The sequence below is a fragment of the Larimichthys crocea genome, chromosome XIII (genome assembly GCF_000972845.2).
Source record: "Larimichthys crocea isolate SSNF chromosome XIII, L_crocea_2.0, whole genome shotgun sequence".
In the NCBI taxonomy this organism is placed as follows: Eukaryota; Metazoa; Chordata; class Actinopteri; family Sciaenidae; genus Larimichthys; species Larimichthys crocea.
The window spans coordinates 32,996,252-33,017,046 of record NC_040023.1 but is presented as its reverse complement, the minus strand read 5'-3'; the positions used below and the strand labels follow the sequence as shown (position 1 = coordinate 33,017,046).

Genomic DNA, 20,795 nt, shown 5'->3' with positions numbered 1-20,795 from the left:
CTCTGAAAATCAGAGATCACAATGTGCTTTACATTAGGTGAAAAATGTAAAAGACTTTATTTGATAATGACCATTTCATTTATTCAATATGCAACTCAACTCAACTCAAACTTTATTTATAAAGCACATTTAAAAACAACTGAGGTTGACCAAAGTGCTGTACAGGTTGATACAAATAATATACATATAATACATAAAGTGTCATAGTTACAACGGGTTAGGACAAATGCTAAGATACCTAAGTTTGGTTAAAAGCCAGGGAGAAAAAGTGCGTTTTTAAGGAGGATTTAAAAACCAGCAGATCCGATGTGCCAGGGCAAATTATTCGAGAGCCTAGGGGCCGCTGCCACAAAGGCTTGGTCGCCTTTGCTTTTTAGTTTTAGGGGCAACCAGTAGCAGCTGACTCGAGGATCTCAGTGTTCTGGTGGGGATGTGGATGTGGATGCGGTTAAATACTGGGGGGCTAAGCTATTACAAGCTTTAAAAACAAACAATAAAATTTTAAAATCTATTCTAAAAGCAACCGGGAGCCAGTGTAGTGACGCCAGGACAGGGGATATGTGGTCTCGCTTGCAGCAATTATTAAAATTCAGTAATGAACAAATACAACGCTGTGACGCTCTAAGAAGAATCTCTGCATGATGAATTATTCGATGTTACTATGTGAGACTTTTCTAGAAGTACAGTGAATGAAGTGAAAGTGTAAATGCCCCAAAAATTCTGGGCAGAAAAAAGCTTGGATGTACTTCCAGGGTCAAAGGTCATTTGGGTGGAGAAGCCGAGAGGAAGCACATGGTGAGTGTGTTGTTCACAGATGTAAAAGTTTGTTAAGCACATAATATATATAAACTGACTTTTACAGCAGTTTGTAGGTTTGATGCTGTTGGAAATGGGTTGAAGATAATTGAGGAGCTGGCGAGTGAAATGTAGAACCTGACAGGAAAACCATGTGGTGGTGGTGGTGGTTCATCTTAATCACTAGAAGTGCAAAGTGTGAAATACTGAGTGAGCTGAAGGCACTTTGACTCTTTTTGTTGTTTCTTTGTATTTTCCATGTAGAAAATCTGGCAGCCTCTTGTCAGAACACTTCAAATTGTGCCCCTCAGCAGATAGCTTAAATTTTTTTTTTAAAGAAAGGTCATAAATCTGCTGTTCTTCTGATTCTGTTTTGAAGTTTTGGATTGTGCCTAAAGCATGTCCATGATGTGTCTGCATGGATGGGAGCATGAGCAGAAAGTCATGTGCTGTTTTTCATCCAGATGAAGAAGACATTACTACACATCGTCCTGCCTGAAACTTCTACACACTTCTCTTTGTGACTGGCATTTTATTCTATGCGACGTCGTGTAAACCTGGGCAGCAAGTCTCCTGCTTTGATCTAAACTCTCTGACTTTGGCAGCTCGAGGGAGAAATCAAGTTCTTCTCGTTGTAGCAGCAGGCATTTAATCAAACTCTTTCTGTGACAGTGTAAGATGATGTGTGACCACGAGATCTCCGACACCCAGATTTGTGATCGGTCCATGCCTCTTGACTCTTTTTAAAAGTATCCCTTCTATACTCGGATTATTCAGCCTGTGGTTTGAGTGTATGAGTTTGTCTTTATTTGAACCAGAGCTGAAGAATAAACATATCAGTTTATAGTCTGTCCCTCATTTTCCCAGTAGCAGAATATAAAATCCACTTAAGTAAGTACAATTTTGATGTACTACTTTCGAGTATTTCCATTTAAGGTTACTTGTATTTTTTACTCCACTCTGCATCCAAACATTTTTTTTTTTTTTGCTTCTAACCTCTTAAAAGTGAGTGAGTTGTTAGTAGTTTCACCAGAAAAGATATTTCTCCTCTAAACATCTCAGAGGGGTTGATTTAAATAATTATCCAAGACCTAAAGTGCTCAAATTATATAAAAAATAAAAAAAAGCACAGGGGAGTAACATTAAATCATCTCCTCTAAACACGGCAGATTTATCTCAAATCTTTGGAGCAGGGTCGACTGTATGTAATATTTTTAGTTTTAATACATAAAGTATATTTAGCTGATAATACTTCTTTTACTTTATGGATCTGAGTACTTCCACTAATGCATTTCCCCTTTCCACACATAGTAAATCAATCCTGTATTTGCATTTTTCACTTTCAGGTGCAAGTGAGAATCTACCAGGTCGACGAGAGGCTTCACTCAGCAAAATGAAATGAAAGCAGGAAGGAAACGGCACCAATGCAAAGGAAGCAGGACAGTTAAGGTTAGTGGACATTAACTGGAAGAAAAATGAGACTAAGCAACACGTAAAAACTAAACTGAAAACATTCGTGCAAAATAATTGATTTAAAAAGGGATATGGACATTAAAGTGGACCAGTTATGTGCGTGATCTGTGTCTGTCATAAAATTCAGTCACTCATTACATGATGTAAGGTGGCAAAATGTTCGTTTTATATGATTAATGCCAACAGCAGAGAGATATAATTTCATAGATCACTTTGTTGGTGAAGAAACTAATTTTTTTTTTTACTATTATGTCACGTGTGCAGTTCCTCAAGATATAGTCTGTTTTTTCATATTTTTTCCACCTTGTGTGCAGACAGTAGATTCCTTCTCCATAAACTTTCTATCAGAGCCTGATAAATTTTAGTTAACATTAAAACTCTTTGATTAGATCCCTTAAATTTGGTAGAATATAAACATGTGACTGCTCTCTGGTGGACAGACTATGTATAGCAACTGTCTAAATTCCCACATTAATATCTGTAATAAGCTAAAAAAAACAACAACAGTACTCTCGTATTGTATCAAGATTTTATTAAGCTTACTGTACATTCATGAACCAAACAGCATGTTCATCACATGAAAGTATACTCTTGCGCTCTAGAGTATTGAGGGGAAGGCAAAAGTCCACTAAATAATGACAATTCAGGTTCCATATTAACAAAGCAACACAGGGGAGGGGGCAAAAAAAAAATACAGACATACACGTGTATCAGAATTAAAGTGACCTGACAGTCAAACTCAAACGCGATAAAACCTTTTTTAACAAGGAACATTCTCTCAGCAAAAGTTGGACCAAAATAAACACAAAGAAATAAATAGGCACTGGGAGAGGAGTCACATTAGCATTAGGCAATTAGTCAAGAGAGCTGCTAACTGCTTAAAAAGGCGAACAGACAGGTTTGAGGGTGAAGCTGCGTTGAGTGGTAGTTGAATGAAGATCCGAGAAATAATAAAGATGTGGAGGGGAAAGGGGTCTTGCAGGGTTTTTATTAGTTTAACTTGATTATGAGTCTGATGAGAAGGCTCTGTGTGCGTTGGGGAACTGCTGAGAGTTGAAATCCGCGTCTTCCCTCACTCGTTTCTTAATGTCTGCTTTCACCTGAGAGGAAGAAGAGTCGTTTATTACCACTTGTGTTTTTAAGGACCAAGCTGTCTTTATTAGCTCCAAGTGTGTGTTCTAATGTAAGCTTTAACTACCTGTTCTGCGTAAGCTTCCTTCAGCTCCTGGGTCTCCAGGTCATCCTGTAGCTGCTCAGCTGAGGTGATGGGCTTCACTCCTGCCGTCCTGGCTGCTTGACTCACTGCATCGGAGAGGGAGACGAGACTTCCACCGCCCAGCCCCGTCTGAAAACACAGACAAACACACACCTTGAAGACGGTAAGGACACGCGACATTCATATGTAAAAAGTTAAAAGTCCAAACTGATCTGGTCACCTTTCTGCGTTTTGCTGGCATGCCGTGCAAATACGCGTCTGACAACGGAGGCTGAGCCTTCATCTTCCTCTGGGTGATCATATCACACCTGATGATGGGCACCCACTCCTAGAACACAACACGACATACCGTAAATAAACACTGTGAGTTACCAGGCGTCTCTTTTTAAAAAGGTAGGTTCACATTTTTTCAAGTCTGTCTTAAAACCTCTTTGTGCTTTGAGCAGATTTTGTACTAAAAACACTCGCTTGGAAAACAGCCTCCTGGATTTGGCTTGTTTAGACTGCAGGAGCCTCATACGGGCTTTGGCTCGAGTAAAATGTATTTTTGGACAGAACAACTAGATTTTGTTCCCCATCTTACTGGAACTGTGGCAGGGATCACAGCATCCAGTATGGAAACAATTGCAGCAACCAGCAGACGTCAATGTATTATTTTAAGACAGACTCTTGGAGAAACATTTGAGTTCAAACACATATCCTTTCAAAAAGGTCCAGTGTGAAGGATCTAGCAAGATTTGCTGCAACCAACTGAATACCCCTTGCCTCCTCTTTCCCTTTCAAGTATGTAGGAGAAACTACGGCGGCCACCGTTGGAGCTGACTCGAGTGTGCAGTGTTTTGGTTTGTCTGTTCTGGGCTGCCTTAGAAACATGGCTGACTCTGTGGTTCATGTGATTACACACTGTGTTTCTGGAAATACTTGGTGTTGATTTAAATTTTTGTGTCATGAGCTCCACAAATTGGATCTGTATCAACCTGATGTTTTTAATCTTCCCATTAGTAGTTTAAATATCCAGAGTGCAGGATTTAGGGGGATCTATTGGCAGAAAATGAATATAATAATATACAAAAGTATGTCTTTAATACACACTGGATATTTAAATTACTAATAAAATCAGGTCGATACAGATCTCACTCGTGGAGCTCATGGCACTGAACATCATGTCTTTCCAGAAACAATAACTTTGGACAATAAAACTTCAGTACTCACAGTTTTCTACAGAGGAAATGCTTCACTGGATTATCCAAAGTAAACAGGACATTGTAAATGTGAAGTGGGGCAACAAAAGTGTAAAAACAAAAAAAAACTGGCTCTTACAGGGGGAACGGCAGCAGCCCAGGCCTCTGACTCTCGAGCGGACTCCTCACTCACTCCCTCAGCTCCCGCTGCTGCCATGTCGCCACCTAATGGTGCAGCTCCTCCCGAGGCTCCCAGTTCCCCAGGCAACACCCTCGCTTCCCGTGACGACGCCCTCGTGTCGTGTGACACCGACATGGCCTCCTCCGCTGTTGTGGCTGCAGCCGGCGAGAGGGTGTCCCCAATCTTTGGAAGTGGAGAACAGCGAAATGAGGGAACTTAAAAAGGCAAAGCGGTACTTACAATGTCAAAGTGAGGTCATCTGAAAGGGCACGTTAAAGACACACCATGCTTACCGTTGCACTTTGTGCTCGTTCAGGCTCTTGTGTGCCAGTTGCAGAAGACTGATCTCCCTGTGAAAGAATGTCATCTAATATTTATTGGCCATTTCAGACGTGCCGTCCGAAGTAACAGGATATGTAATAGCCATCAGATAAGAGGGACTCCTTTCTCTGCGTGTGACAGGTTAGATATGCATTCTGCTCTGGAGAAAATAGATGGTTTGTTAGTCAAATGTAAAATTCAGAAAATAAGACTGAAATCTACGGATGGAAGGAAATGGATTTAATGGAAAAAGGCCTGCACAGCCAGAACGTTTGAAAACATCATCAGCGCGTGTACGATATTTAAATATCGGTTTAAATTTCTGACCAAACGAAGGTCAAATTAGGATCAATACAAACTTTTGGCATGGAGTAACAGTGCAGGCGTTACCTTTTCTCCATTGCTGCCACTTCCTGCCTTGTGTGTATAATTACTGTCCTTTAATTAGAAAAGAAATAGACTGTAAGTCATAAGTGTGAGTGAATGTAAGGGGGCGGGCGATCCTCTTCTTCATTTTGAAATGCTCTGAGCCAGACCACATTGCATTAAAGGGACTTCACTGACCTGAGTTTAATTTAAAGTTACAGTCAGAAGCCACAGAATAACATAAACAAAGCACTTTATGTAATACTTTTCAAGCATTCATAACTAACTTTATTGTTAACAATAACTCACTGAAGTAAGAGTCATGTGAACTAATCCATCCAATCAGCCGTCTACTTTGCCACATTACTCTATTGGTTTGTTCACGTAGCATGAATCTGCTAGTCAGTGAGTCAATGTGAATTCTGGATCCAGAAAAGAACATTTAAAACCACAAGATCTACAACTTGCCTGAGATCAGTAGATTGTGATCGATCATGATCTCCATCTAAAATCAGCATACTGCCAACAACGTTTGTCCGTCCATTATCTTGGAATGAGGCACAGATACGGAGCTAAAATAAAATAAAAAAGGCATTCAGCTGGTCCGTTACCTGCGTGCGAACTATGTAGTTCTGGATCTGATCCTGTGTGACGGGAATGTGCTCGAGAATGACTTGCAGCCTCATCGTCATCATGCTGGTCATCCAGTTGACCAGGCTGGGGCTGATGTCACTGGACATCCTCCGCTGGAACAAGAGAAAATAAAAACCTTTTACTTTACAGGTACAACAGCGGTTTCTTCTGTATTTTGTCTTTTTTGGAAACATTCCTCTCTTTGGAAACTTTGCTTGAGGCTTGTTCATTTTGAGTCACTGTGATAAGAGTTTAAAATCTACATGGTCATCTCTCAACTGTGAATTAAGTCCATTTTAATTATACATAACACTTCAGGCTGTGAGTAGGTAATTTTCTGAGTGTTGTGAAAACAGGTTTACAAAGTGAACGGGTGAATTAAACGGAGGGAAGGTAGAAATAAACAGTGGCTGAGTAAACAGCTTCAAGGTAACGGCAGCAAGTTCGACGACGACATCATGACTGAGGTTTTATTTGGACTTTTCCTGCCACGAGCCCTCACGACGCCACCATCTGGCACGGACGCTTACTGCTAGTAGACGTGAGTTTACTTGCATTTACAAACAGTGAATGATTCAGTGAGAGGTTGTATACTGACTATTCTGTGGTTGATGACTGCAGTGAGGGCTCTCTGGTCTCCTCTCAAGCAGTGCAGGTTGAGGGCGAGACATTCAAACAGCGCCTGGTTACACATCTGTAGCAGCCGGGGCCCGAATGAGTCATCTGAAAAACATTGATATTACATAATTAGTCCTACAGACACTGAATTTAAGGGTTCTTAAAGTACTGCTCCACCTCACAGCGAAAATAATCCAAATAATATGATTACATAATACCCAAGGCTTGACAGATTTATACGGCCCTTCTTAAAATTTACCAGTGCATCGCAGAATGTGTGTGGCAATGTGTTGCAGCTGCTGCCTGAAGAAAGACATGTTGGTCTGAGTGATGTCAACGCCCTCCAACACCGTGACTGAAGACTCTCTCTGTGGGAAAAGAATAAAGAGATGCTGTCAATACATTCAAACGATACAGCTGAAATGACTTAATAGTGAATGATCTTATTGCAAATCAGCAGCTGCCTCATTATGTGCTCATTGCAGTCCCTCCTGCATTACTCCTGTACAATGACACAGCTAAAGCAAAAAACATACAGTGACTGACTGAATGATGACTCGAGTAGGGAGCAGCCCTTCATTTAGTCATACACTGTTTTGTATTTTAGTGATACTGGAGAAGGAGTAGACGTCAAGGACTTACAAAGCTCTCAGTGATATACTCCTCCAGTTCATTGACAAGACTGTCAGCTGCAGCCTGATGAATGGAAACAGAAGATATGAGTAAAAACAAGAGAATGACTGAACATAGAGGGAGAATAAGTCAAAATCGACTTTTAAACATGCTTTAGTGTAACAACTGGTGTGTGGTACTGACAGCAATGTTTTCGTCAGTGGGCTCTCTTCCGTTGAGGTAGTTCTGGGTGAAGAACTGGGACAGTTGAGGCTGGATGCGGCCCAGGGGCTGGTGCTGACCGTGAAGCAGCATCACCAAGTCTGACATGGTGAACGTCTGGCAGACCAACATCAGCAGCTCTCCAAAGAACCCTGAAAAAAAAAAAAGATTTTATATCATTCTCTTTGACAGACATCATAATCCGTTCATGTATGTCTGTTGTTTACCAGTAGGATCCTCAGGACTGATGAAAATGTTGGTTGCCTGAGACAGCCTCTGCATGAACTGGGCAATGCTCTCTGTGTCGTTCTGTGCCTGGCCCAGAGAGCCCATCATGGTACTTAGGACGCCGCGGACAATGCCTGTGAACAGCTCAGGGTTGAGGGCGTCAGCTGCCCCTGGTGGGGTGGGCATGGGGTTGGGCCCAGCAGCGTGAGTAGGAGCGGTACCAGAGGGAGGTGGGGGTGGAGAGAAGATGGGTTGGGAGGCCTAAGAATGAAATGGAAACACGGAGTGAGGATTTGTTAATGTGTTGCTTTCCTGGAAGTATTACATAATTAAATCAGGCTGCCCCCTAGTGGACCATTAGCAAACACAGAGATGACTACGGCTGGGTGTCGTTTGAAATTAAATATAAATATCAAAAATTGAAAGTACAAGCCGATATGATGTATATTAAAAGAAACTGAACTAAATGCTAAATTCAGGTCAGAGTCATATCCAAACAGACACTTGAGTCACACTGACCTGCTGCATGAATTCACTCACACCCTGGATGAACGCTGGTACACCAGAGGTGGTGACAGTGATTGAAGGGGCTCCTACAGGCCCTGCACCGACACCACCAGCTACCCCGAGGAGAGAACCCAGAAGCTGGCTGAGGTCTGGGGGCATCTCGGGGGCCTGGGGCTCACTGGCGTTGGTCTCAGGTTGGCTTGTAGTGTTTGCGGTAGGTGGAGGTGTTGGACCCGAGCCGGAGAAAGAAAAGGAGGAGGAGGAAGAGGAGGAGGATGAGGAGGTTTGAGAGGAGGAGGAAAAGGAGGAAGAAGAGGATGTGGATGTGGACGTAGATGTGGAGGAGGAGGATGTGGCTGTTGGACCAGCTGCAAGGGGGAAAAAGATTTAAATATCACTAATTAGTGCTAAAACTTTAAGCTGATATAATTACAGAAAAATACAGCTGGTAAAAAACTTACCCATTTGTCCTGGCAGCAAAAGCTGTCCAACCAATCCACTAATCATCTGGTTGAGAGCAGCAGGGTTGAAAGCCTGTGGTGCAAACTTTTGTTTGTAATTAGTTAGCTGACAAGCCTCAAAAACAGGAACCAATTAAAAAAAACATTCTTCTTACCTGTCCTGGCTGCTGGCCTGGCATGGCAGCTCTCAGATTGATGGTGGTTCCCCGGGTGCCAAAGGCTGGGGGGGCCATGTTGGGTGCAAAGGGGGGTCGGGTGAACACGACCCTGGCTTGGGGCTGGGGGCCGGCATGGGGAGGTGGCGGGGGAGCGGTAGGGGTGGTGGTGGGTGTGTTAGGGCCGGTAGTGGTAGTTGAGGAGTTGGCTGTGGAGCTGTAACCAGGAGGTGTGGGCTGGGGCGGGACTGGTTGGCCGGTGGCGGTGGCAGTGGCAGCGCTAGTAGCTACGGCGGCGGCATATTGGCTGATCTGCTGCATGAGATTCCGCATAAAGTCAGGAGGGAGGGCACCTAAAGGGGGATGACGGTGAATTAGAATAACATGATTAACTTGTGTTATCAGCAGAAAGTGAAAAAGGATTTTCAAGAGTGAGAAAAAGAGGGCATAGGGTTAAAGTTACAAGCGTTACATGACTAGACGAGGTAAAGTGCAGTATGCCGTATGTATTATCATCTGAGCTTTACCTGGTTGTCCAGGCATTTGCTGTCCAGCTGCAGCAGGGTTTGCGCCCGGGCCTGCACATGCACACAAAAACAACAACACACACAGAGTTTGAATTCGCTTGTACAACCCTAAAGCCATCACCAGCGTATTACTCTCCGTGACAAAGCCACCATTCAACAAAATCTCATTAAATGTGAGCTCAGACGAGTTGCATTCTTCAGGTCACTCAGCAAACGCTCGTGGCAGCAGAGCATAGAGGATGCAGTAGTGATTTCTTTCTTCTTTTTTTTTTTTTGGCGTGGTGCGTTTAACTCCAACACACTGCCGCCCGACAATATGACACACAGAACAGCTTTGCATTCAATCAGTGGCGGGTAGGGGACAACACACCATCCGTGTTCATCTGCATCATGACCACCGGGACTGCCTGGTGGCTGATCCTAATGACCCGGGGGCCAGCGTGTCCCTGTCCAGCCTGCTGATTGGACGGGGTACTCTGTGGGGGGGAGGTCTGTCCCTGACCTGCCTGCTCCGACTGGCTGGACGACTGGGTGGGTGGAGCTTGTCCCTCAGTACTGTTAGCCGCAACAGTCACCGTGGCACCCAAGTTCATCTGTCGGAGAAAATGCAAGTAAAGTCAACAACTCATAAAGTCGATAACTTGTAACCAAAACACTCTTGTGTTCACTTACTTGCACTGGGATGTGGTGATGCACAGCTCCAGGCAGAGTAACCGGGCTGGCATAGTGGGAAAACGGCCGGACCACGTGCAGGTGGCGGGGCACGGGGCTCATGAGGTTCAATCGCAAGTCACTGAGGGCCACGAGGGCGTTGCCAAGGAGACGGAGACACTCCCACGTCAGGACGAGAGTGCGCTGGTCCTCCTCCCTCTCCTGTGAAACCGAAGGAAACCAGTTATTGAGTATTAAACAAAAAAAATATAGATTTTGGGAAATATTCTTGTTGACATTTAGATTGACATCACACTGTCTGTACTGTATTTTAAATATGATGCTAACCCCAGCAGCTGACTAAACAGGAAGCAGGAGAAACAGCGATAACAAAATCCACCTACAAGAAACTCTAAAGCGGTTCACCACTAATTCACATGTATCTCATAGTTTAACCTTACAAAAAAGGAACCTAATAAAAAAGATAATTTACTGTTTTACAGGAGGGTATGTGTCAGATTCTCTTGCTCAGGATCAGTTGCAACTAGCGGAGACTCTGTATGCTCTTAAAACAATGTTGAACTTTTGCAGAAATAAAATATAAACAAACAAGGGATATATTTAAAGTATTAATATTTGTACCATTAGTATGTCAAGACTCCCAAACAAAATCTTGCTGACTGCTGATTTATTCCACACAGCCTTCCAAACAACTTGAGGTCAGGATTGTTGTAAGAAATAAATCAGTTAGAAGGTAGATAATGCATTTTTAAGAATTTTAGTGATACAAAACAATTGCCCGATATTAAAGTTATTGGTGTTATTGGAGGATGTGAGCTTCTTTTTTCAGAAATATAGCAAAGATCACCAGTTAATTATTATCTGGCTGTTTAAATCCTACTCTATTATTGTTGTATTCTGCAGTGGTGGCCGTCTCCAGCAAGGTGTGAGCTCTCTGAATGAAGGGCTGCAGTCTCTCTTCCACCCTCCGCAGTTCAGACAACATCTCCGCCAACTCAGCTGGGCTGGGATGACTATAGGTCGGAAGGAAGGCAAACTGATTACAACCTAACACGACAACTGTTCACAAAATTTAGTCAGCGGTCATGACAGTGAAACACAAACAGATTCTACTCAATTCAACAATAAGTAACAATCTGAGTCAGTGGGAGAGAGGATGTCTCACTTGGGTCCAGGTTGGGGTGTTGGTCCCTCAGATTGTGCTGAAGAGGTAGGTGGAGGTGGGGGAGTAGTTGGAGGTGGGGATGTGTCCATGGGCTGGGCAGAGGGAGAAGGTGTGGAGGTGGTAGACGAAGACGAGGGAGGAGGGGGAGCAGAAGCAGAAGCTGCCTCTGTTTGGGAGGACGAGTCGCTCGGCCGTGCCTGAAGAAAAAGAAGCCAGAGATAGAAGTGAATTTGTTGCTGATAAGGAAGTGATGTCCCTGGAGCTTTGCCACTGGAGTAATTAGAAGTCTGAGCTCTCACCTCCATCCTGTGGATAACATCATTGATGTCCCTCAGCAGGTTCTCAGCCAGCACCAGCCTCAGCCTCGGCTCGCTCTGCACTGGTTGGTCCATATCAATGTGCACGTTCACCGACCCATTGCTCTGAAATGAAAACAAATAAAAAAAGGTGATAATTAACAAAACACGGGATAACGTTCTGTGCGGTTGTATGAGTGGGCATGGCATCTTACCCCAGTGCTGGTTGTGACTCTGGCATTCCTGGCATTCTCTCCCATGCCAGACACCATCTGCTGGACTGACATCTAAACAAGAAGAATATATAACAGCATTAAATTAAGGTACTTTAACATGCGAGACAAACCTTCTCACAGCCATGATGTTAAATATTATTAAAGGCTGGGACTGTGTGAAAGACGGGAAGCTGAAAGTCAAACTGCCTTTTGTTATATGCATGCTCAGGTATGTCTGAAATATAATTAGTAATTGCTCCTTAGTAACTGTTTTGTAGAATAAACACACTCCATTGTAAGTAGGATTAAACTAATTAGTAGAGGACACCAGCTTAGCATTGCACTCATATGTTATTGTTGGGCTCATGTTGGACAGTTAGGATAAAAGAAGGATCAAAATCGATGCAGCAGAACCAGAGATGTTGTCTTTTTTATTCTTCCTTATGAAAACCCGGAAACTGCATTACCCACAGTGGAACTCAACCAACAGCCAGTTTGTTAAGGTCACAGAGCGGACGTACTTGTATCTGCTGGGGGTCCATGATGTTAACAGGGAGGTTGAAGGTGCCGAGCATTACGTAGCTGTTGGCGTTGCGATCGTGTGGAGGCACTTGTGATGTTCCCTGGGAGGAAGAGGAGGGTCCGCTGTCGGCTGAAGTGCCTCCTGACCCTGAGCCGGGCTGGGATGGCGGAGGCGGCGCCCGCTCCACAAGGTGTATCACCTTGCCACCCACATCTGGGACGACAACAACAGAGAGCTGCAGTTACATAAGAAGTCCCAGCTGTATTCTACATCACTGAAGTACACAGTCAGTTAAGAACATGCACTATTATATAGCTAAAAGGAAAAACTTCTTGGAAACACAATATTACGGAGTTCTGCCTCGCTTTAACTGACCCCTTGATTACTTACTGTAGTCTGCCAGAGTCCTTTCATCCTGTAAGACTCTGCCCTGGTAGATCAGCCTCTGTTTGTCCACAGGGATGCCCACAGAAGGTGCAATATGCTCCTTGAACTCTTTCACAGTCAACTACAAAAAAAAAAAAGATGTTAGACTGCAACAAACAGTGACTAAAAAAAAAAAGAGAATTCACTCACTTACTTACCTGAGCACCAACAGTGTAGGTTCTGCTTTGGGAGTCTAATGTTTTGACTGTCACCTCTATGTCTGCAGTTTGTTCCTCCATGGTGTTCCTGTATCATAAAACAATGTGTTCCAGTAATTGTATCCCAGCCGATACAGGATTCGTGAGGCCCGACGCCAATATCAATATTTGAGAGTTTTAAAATAACATTTTTGATAACATTATATCAGCTGGTGTTCATTTCATGACATAAACAACCTTTTTTCTAAATAAGGATCCCTTTAATCTGTTTCTGAATCAGACCAACGCTCCTTCCTTTACCCTGCTTACGAGAATAATCAACTCCATCTGCATTATGGAGAAAATTACTTTCACCCTTTGACTACAGAAAGAAGAACGAGGACTAATACTGAGAAAAAAATGGGACTGTTATAACTATCAGCAACCTGTATCTGTGCCCCTTTCCTTTTGCTTACAGTTCCTGTATTTCATCTCACTGATTGGGACTGTAAAACCCCCGACCGCACGAGTTCTCTGTTCACATAAATACTAAAAAAAGACAATAACTGTGACCAAGACTGAGCAGGAAACGAAAAATAGACTTCTTGTGGACAAACACAGTCACTCTAAATGACCTCAAACATATCTTTGACATTTCTTGGTGCTTATCAGCTGCCATATAATATAACGGTACAAAGAAAACATCGGCCAAAACATATCGGTGTAGCTGCAGCTGGTAATCTGAGGACTACAACCAAAAATAAACAATCTATTTATTAATTAACTGTATAAAATGTCAGATAATGGGGCGGTTGGTAGCGTAGTGGGTTAAGCGGCCGCCCCGTGTGTGGAGGCTATAGTCCTCGCTGCAGCTGGGCCCCGTTCGAATCCCTCAAGTTGCTTATTTGTCTTATTTGTCCTAATTAAGTTGATCGACAGAAAATGTCAACAAAAGTGACTTATCGTGTGGATTTGTTACTCTTATCTTATATATTAATATCAAAGTAAATACACTACTTTCTTACATTTTAGAGCCTCAGTGAACCAACATAATAACCACAAATCAACACCTTCATAACCATATAAACCACAGGTTTTCAACCAGGCCAATTTTTGTCATAACAATTGACAATTTTAACCTAAACGATGGTGATGAATCAGTGGATATGTCCAAAGACACAGAGCTCTTGTCATTTAATAAGCATTAATAATTATGCATGAACTTTTTAAAAAAGAAAATACCAATCATAAACACATACAGGCTAATATCAAAGTATATAAATAGGTTAATAAGCTGAATAAAGTGAATATAAAAGTTAATATTAATAAAAGGTTGAAGACTCCTGACATAAACAACACACATAACAAAAACAAACCTTGGTACATTCATCATAACAGCAGCTGCAGCTGAGAAATCAAGTAAATAACCACGTGGAAACTATGAAGGTAAACAAAAAACAAAACAAACAGAGGAAAGTTGCACAATCTGAGCAACTAACATCGGCCGATGTTGCTCAGTAGTTAACGTCAACTAACCAGCTAAGAGGGTTAACGGTAGCTAAGCTCCTGTCTGCCGTCGGGCCAGTCTGCTACACGGTTGTTTTAACATTTTAAAACTTAAATTTAAACAACTCGAACATGTAACAACACCGACAGTAGTTAGGTTACGTGTAACGGCAGTTAGCTACTTAGCTTCACTTGTAAACCAGGCGGACGTCTGCGCCGAAGCTAACGTTGCTAATGCTAAACAAACTAACCGTTACGATCGAGTCGCCGCGTCGAGACACAGCGAGATGCTTCGTCCTCATAAAGTCCGTAATGTGTCGTTAGAAGCTCACCTTAAGAAAGTCACGCTATTCTTCCAACTTTATCCAGTGTATGCAGCTGTTTCTTATCATCAAACGACATGCAAATGACTTCCTAGTAAAAGAGGAGCTCCGGTACTTGCTAGAAGCTACCAGGCTGCTGCCGAGGGGACGTGACGCGGGGCGGTGATGTGTCGTCCGTGAACGAGCCGGTTCAAAGAGCCGGTTCAAAGAGCCGGTTTAAAGAGCCGGTTTTTTTTTAAGTAAACGATGGGAGCCGGTGTACATAAACCCATAACATTTCATTCCCCGCCTGTCACAACACACGTAAGCTTTCTGCTATGGCCTGACAGCAGTTTATATGGGTTGAGAGGTGTTGTTTTTGGTAGCCTAATACCTTTAATTGTTTAATATAGCAAAAGAGGAAACTTGAATTTCTTCTTTTACATTACATTACATTACATTGCATTTAGCAGACGCTTTTATCCAAAGCGACTTACAGAGGAGGACATAAGCTGAGAAAGGTGTAAAGGAGCACAGAGTCGTTGTTAGTTTTGTTAGTTTTGTTAGGCAGGGAAGCATTCTCGAAACAGAAAGGTTTTTACAAGTTTTTTAAAGGTCGAAAGGGATGTTGCTGTTCTAGTAGCCGTTGGTAGGTCATTCCACCATTTGGGGACAGAAAAGAGTTTAGAGTGACCTCGCTTTGCGAGAGGCGAGGGTACAACTAGACGGTTTGTATGAGCGTAGCGTAGCGCCCTGGTCGGGACGTGAGCCTTTAGTAAGACGCTGATGAAACTTGCGAACTGAAACCAAGTGAAATTAAATCCATCATAAAACCATCGAAATGCCGATTTACTGGGCTGTATAGCCTATATAGGTACGTGAACCGCTGAGGGATGGGTGTTGGTTAAGCTTGGTTGGTAGAGCATCCGCCCTGTGTACAAAGGCTCAGTCCTTGCTGCAGGGTTCGAATCCGACCTGTGGCCCTTTGCTGCATGTCATTTCCCATCTCTCTCTCCCCACATTCCTGTCAATCTTCAGCTGCCCCTATCAAATAAAGCTTGAAAAGGCCAGAAGATATATTACTGCTATTATGCGCTGCATTACTATGGTCATTATTGTTACCATATCTCCTTTACAGTTTATAGTTAGTTTATGATTTGCTGCTGCTGTGCATTTTATCATTCTTTGTAATTGTACAATATGTTTGTGTTGATTTGTTCTGTACACGTGACATCTATTTCTACGTCTGTCCGTCCTGGGAGAGGGATCCCTCCTCTGTGGCTCTTCCTAAAGGTTTCTTCCACCTTTTTTCCCTGCTAAAAAGGTTTTTTGTGGGCAAGTTTTTCCTCACTCGAACCGAGGGTCCAAGGACAGAGGGTGTCACTCCCTGTACAGATTGTAAAGCCCTCTGAGGCAAATGTACTTTGTGACTTTGGGTTATACAAATACAATTTGATTTGATTTGATCTTTAGAAAAAGAAGCAGAAATTTGGCTGAATTGTGAAAGGTGTAAGAGGTAAAATGAAAATCCGACTCTTTTTGGAGTCAAATGATCTGACTCCCTAAAAAAGAACCGGACTTCCCATCACTCGAAACTTCCAGGCTGCTGCGTGGAAGTGACGTGAGGACGCCGGATCTGTCGCACACACACACACACACACACACACACACAAGTGGAGGGTGATAGAGAAAAATGGCGAATCTCGTGGAGGCTACAACCCAACAGCAGTTTGAAGCCATCGTAGCTAAAGCCGGGAAATGCCTGACCGTGGTGCACTTCCAGGCGGCGTGGGCTCCTCAGTGCGGCCAGATGAACGAGGTGATGGCCGAGCTGGCCAAGGAGCACACGCACACCACGTTTGTCAAGCTGGAGGCGGAAGCGGTGCCGGAGGTGTCGGAGAAGTATGAGATCGCCTCCGTGCCCACTTTTCTTTTCTTCAAGGGTGGAGAGAAGGTGGACCGCATGGACGGGGCCCATGCTCCCGAGCTGACCAAGAAGGTGCAGCGCTTGGCGGTCACCGGGAGTCCGGTGGGGGCTGCAGAGAGCTCCACCACAGACCTGAACCAGCGGCTGAAGAAGCTGATCAACGCGGCCCCCTGCATGCTCTTCATGAAGGGGTCCTCACAGGAGCCCCGCTGCGGCTTCAGCCGGCAGATAGTGGCCCTGCTGAAGGAGCACAACATCCAGTACAGCAGCTTCGACATCCTATCCGACGAGGAGGTCCGACAGGGGTTGAAGACCTACTCCAACTGGCCCACATACCCTCAGCTGTATGCGAATGGAGAGCTGGTGGGAGGGCTGGACATAGTGAAGGAGCTGGCTGAGTCTGGGGAGCTGGAGAACACCTGCCCGAAGGCTGTCACCTTGGAGCACCGCCTGAAGACCACCATCAACCAGAGCCCTGTCATGCTCTTCATAAAGGGCAACAAAGAGGCCGCAAGATGTGGCTTCAGCAGGCAGACACTGGAGATCATGAACAGCACCGGGGTTGATTATGACACCTTCGACATCCTGCAGGATGAAGAGGTCCGGCAGGGGCTCAAGACGTACTCTAACTGGCCAACCTACCCCCAGCTTTATGTGAAAGGAGAGCTGATCGGAGGTTTGGACATTATCAAGGAGCTGCTGGAGAGTGGAGACCTGGTGTCAGTGCTAAAGGGGGAAGCATAAGAAGAAGAAGAAGGATTTGCCATGTTGTGAAACAAGTGGGAACAAGAAGCTACTGCACATGCCCAGATCAGCCATAAAGAAGTGATGTAACATTACGTGGAGGGTCAGGAAGATGAAGATTCACTTATGTTCACTTATTTGGACACTTCATGTTGTATCAAAAGTTCAGATTCTTGAAAGTCTTAAGAAATGACTTAGGCTCGACCTAATTTTATAAATTCCTGCCCAACAGAGGACTGGTGTCAACGTTCTGGGTTTCACACGTCCTCCCGACCGCTTGGTTTATTTGACAGCAGGTGCAGCCTCTTGACTTTTCATGCCAATCCTTCTCCACACTTTTCTTCACCTGACGGGACATTTAACTATATCCAAATAAATATATTTCTGGTTTAAATACTTAGAACTAACTCTATGCTGCACTTATAACTGTTCATCAATAACACGATTAAACAGTATAAAGATTCATTGTTGTTGGGTTTTTTTTTTTTGGTCTTACTTCCATAAATTCGCTAACATGCACGAACAAGCACTTTTGTAGAAGTCTGATCATGTTCAAAAACAAGATCGCAACAATCAGAATCACTTTTATAGGCCAGTTATTTGTACACACATGAGCAATTTGACATTGGTTACATGTTGCTTTCAATGTAGATACATATATAGACATAATACAGCTAAAAAAAACAAGGTAAACACTGAGCTATAACATTTGTAGACTGAACAAAGATGTGGTGCAGAGTGCAAAGGAAGATAGATCTTGCATAGATGTTGCAGTATGCAGAGCATGTGTATGACTGATATTTTCATAATAAAAGCACAAAAACTAAATATAAACACTGAGAATAAATCATTTATAATTCACAGGTTATGACAAGGCTCTTAACCGATTGTGTAATAGGGAAAGTTGTTGAAATTGCATCAATATTTGCTGTTTGTTAACTTAAACGCACCAAATCTGTGATTCTTGGCAACAGCCCACGTAACAAAAAAAACAACAACTTTCTACTGTAACAGAACTGCAAACTACAGCATCGTAAATGTGAGCAGTGTTGAATCGACAGCTCTCAGATAAAGTCCCAATGAAAAATATAAGTTTCTTCTCTGCAGGAACTTGATACACGGAAGGGCAGTGCCATCAAACAGAAATCTATCATCACTGATCTGTGTCTGTAACTGTGAATTTGCAACAGCTGGATACAATCCTTCTTAATGGACGTGGGTAGTTCAGTGGGTTTAATGTAGGGAGCCTTTAACATCATAAATTTGTGATTTATGAATGAAGTTTATACAGGTGTAATGTGTGCAGATAAGCTTGTTGTTTGACACCACCTTGTGGAAGTGGGTGTTGAACACAACTTGATCTATGTCTGTAAATATACCTCACGGCACTCGTAAGAGCTGCAATGCTGAGTCAAAATGAATCAGCAACTCTTTAAAAAGAAAAAAAAAAAGTAATTTTTACACAGAAATGCCAGAAATGTGCCGGTTTCGCGATTCACAAATGTAATTATTTCCTAATTTCTCCAGTTTTCTACAACATTGAACTCAATATCTTTATAAGTTTTGGACAAAAACAAACCATTTGAGTCTGGAAATTTTCTTACATTTCAAATAAACAGCAGTGTCAGCAATTCTTTTTCTCGAAAAACCCACAGCAGGACTAGTGTAGGATGAACTTCAGACAAGTAGTTAATGATTCATGCATGTTGACACAGAGTGCGTGGGACTTCTTCAGTCAGGACAGATTGAACTCAAACAAATTTATTTAGTTTATTAAGTATTTCGAAACAGGAACTGGAGGTATTTTTTTTTGGCCCTTTTCGAGAAGTGACAGGTGAAGAGGTAGAGGTATCGACTGGAATCGAACCTGCGACGGATGCCATCATGATGCATCCATCGCCATATTTAGCTACCAAAACTCTCCAAACTGTTGCGGTGTGGAAGTGGTTTAAAAGAAACCACGGCCACCTCTTCCTAGGATTTCGATGACTCACAAGACCTCATGTAGACATTTTAGAACATGAGTAATGCTCACTGTGTGAAAGAGTGATTCATTTTACTTATAAAAGGTGTTTAACCTGAGGAGTTTTAAAGGACTGAGATGTCCCTTTAAGATGAGTTTGACATTATTCATCCCACACTGGGGAAATTCACTCATTACAGCTGCTCACAAAACACAAGGTGGATAAGAAAAAACTCATGAATAAGAAAAACAATCTAAGATGAACTCATAAGCAGTCATAAGAATAAGCAAGTATACATTTCAGAATGCACTTGAAATGCACTATAACCTTTACAGGTAGACTTAATTTGAACTTCTCTAAACTTTTGAAGGCACATGTCCAACTCTTCAGTGTTATAGTATTTATTGCATAACAAGGTGATTCACCGGGGAAAAATCAAAAGTGTGTGATCCATGAGTCGACCGCTAAATGTTCTGGTTCAGTGACAGTTTATATTTGAACAGTCCTCTCCATCATGCATCACATTTCGACAGCACGAGACCAAGACGACACCTAACAATCCATCAACAGTACCTGGCCAGTGCGAGGCTTCAAACAGGATGTGCTTAGTTAGTGGGAAACTGACATTTTTAGTTGTGGTATATTATAATAAATATAATTAACACAGAAAAAAAGTAATTGCACAGTGTAGAATAATTTAAGTGAGATGTAAATAAGGGTATGCATGTACAAAGTGAGTGAAGCAGTGATACATAAAGAGTCTGACAGCTTCTGAAATGAAGGACCCTTCTTACATGGTGGGAGTATCAGTCTGTTGCTGAAGGAGCCCCCACAATCTTTTAGAATATGTTCTTATTTTACTCTTATTTCTCATACGAATACGAATTTTAAAGAATTCTTATTTCTTATAAGAATAAGAAATGAAAAGAATATGTGCTTCACACATTTTCCAGTGGACATATTTGGGTAAATACCCTTAACCAAAGTGCTAGTCAGAAACTAAATGACCTAAAAAAAATAGCCAAAAGTGACTCTATAGAGTCTAGGGGGCAGTCCAGGACAGAGCTGACCTTGTTGAGACCTTTTCTGTGCTTCCCCCTCCCCAGAAGAGATAGATTGCATAGATTATTGCAGATGCCACCACAGTGTCATAGAAAGTCCTGCACCTTCCAAAGGACCTAAGTCTTCTGAGCAGTGGAGATGATTTTGGTCTTTGTTGTCAAATCAGTCCAGTTTATTCTTGTTGAGGTGAACACCCAGGTATTATTCCACAATCTCAATATGCAATCCCTGGATGTTCACCGGTGTGGTTCCTCCTAAAGTCAATCACCATCTCTTTCATCTTGCCTGCACACCAGCTGACGAAGTCTGTGATGACTGATGACCCCCCCTCTGTTTCCCGCTTGTTCCCTTCTGATACAC

At 42.9% G+C, this 20,795-nt stretch overlaps 2 protein-coding genes across 6 annotated transcripts; one reads left to right on the top strand and one right to left on the bottom strand.

Annotated features, from left to right (window-relative positions):
• Positions 1–2,780: 2,780 nt before the first annotated feature.
• Positions 2,781–14,936, bottom strand: bag6 (BCL2 associated athanogene 6). Of its 5 annotated transcripts, none has more exons than XM_019275214.2 (25): positions 14,769–14,935; positions 12,952–13,039; positions 12,758–12,875; positions 12,366–12,580; positions 11,845–11,916; positions 11,633–11,755; positions 11,334–11,530; positions 11,049–11,181; positions 10,169–10,369; positions 9,867–10,089; positions 9,497–9,547; positions 8,970–9,322; positions 8,815–8,887; positions 8,366–8,721; positions 7,846–8,107; positions 7,601–7,770; positions 7,427–7,480; positions 7,044–7,152; positions 6,765–6,889; positions 6,145–6,279; positions 5,140–5,196; positions 4,805–5,029; positions 3,705–3,812; positions 3,467–3,613; positions 2,781–3,368 (listed from the first exon to the last, which is right to left on the bottom strand). In XM_019275214.2, the coding sequence occupies exons 2-25, from the start codon at positions 13,030–13,032 to the stop codon at positions 3,273–3,275; spliced, it is 3,684 nt and encodes a 1,227-aa protein (XP_019130759.2). In that variant the 5' UTR covers positions 13,033–13,039; positions 14,769–14,935; the 3' UTR covers positions 2,781–3,272. The 5 variants fall into 5 exon arrangements, with proteins under 5 accessions (XP_019130759.2, XP_027142625.1, XP_027142627.1 ...); XM_027286824.1 differs by having other exon boundaries at positions 8,815–8,899; positions 14,769–14,934; XM_027286826.1 differs by having other exon boundaries at positions 8,815–8,899; positions 9,999–10,089; positions 14,769–14,934.
• A 1,434-nt stretch (positions 14,937–16,370) lies between these two features.
• glrx3 (glutaredoxin 3) lies at positions 16,371–17,874 on the top strand. The gene has a single exon (XM_010748753.3). It carries the CDS (start codon positions 16,432–16,434, stop codon positions 17,407–17,409), a length of 978 nt encoding a protein of 325 aa, XP_010747055.3. The 5' UTR covers positions 16,371–16,431; the 3' UTR covers positions 17,410–17,874.
• Positions 17,875–20,795: the final 2,921 nt, after the last annotated feature.

Bases quoted from the DNA above. Each gene is read 5' to 3' on its own strand.
- bag6 (XM_027286824.1), bottom strand. From the start codon at position 13,032: ATGGAGGAACAAACTGCAGACATAGAGGTGACAGTCAAAACATTAGAC. The intron at 11,756-11,844 runs GTAAGATGCCAT...TTTTCATTTCAG, and splicing joins GAGTCACAACCAGCACTGGG to AGCAATGGGTCGGTGAACGT. The intron at 5,030-5,139 runs GTAAGCATGGTG...CCACTTCCAAAG, and splicing joins AACGAGCACAAAGTGCAACG to ATTGGGGACACCCTCTCGCC.
- glrx3 (XM_010748753.3), top strand. From the start codon at position 16,432: ATGGCGAATCTCGTGGAGGCTACAACCCAACAGCAGTTTGAAGCCATC.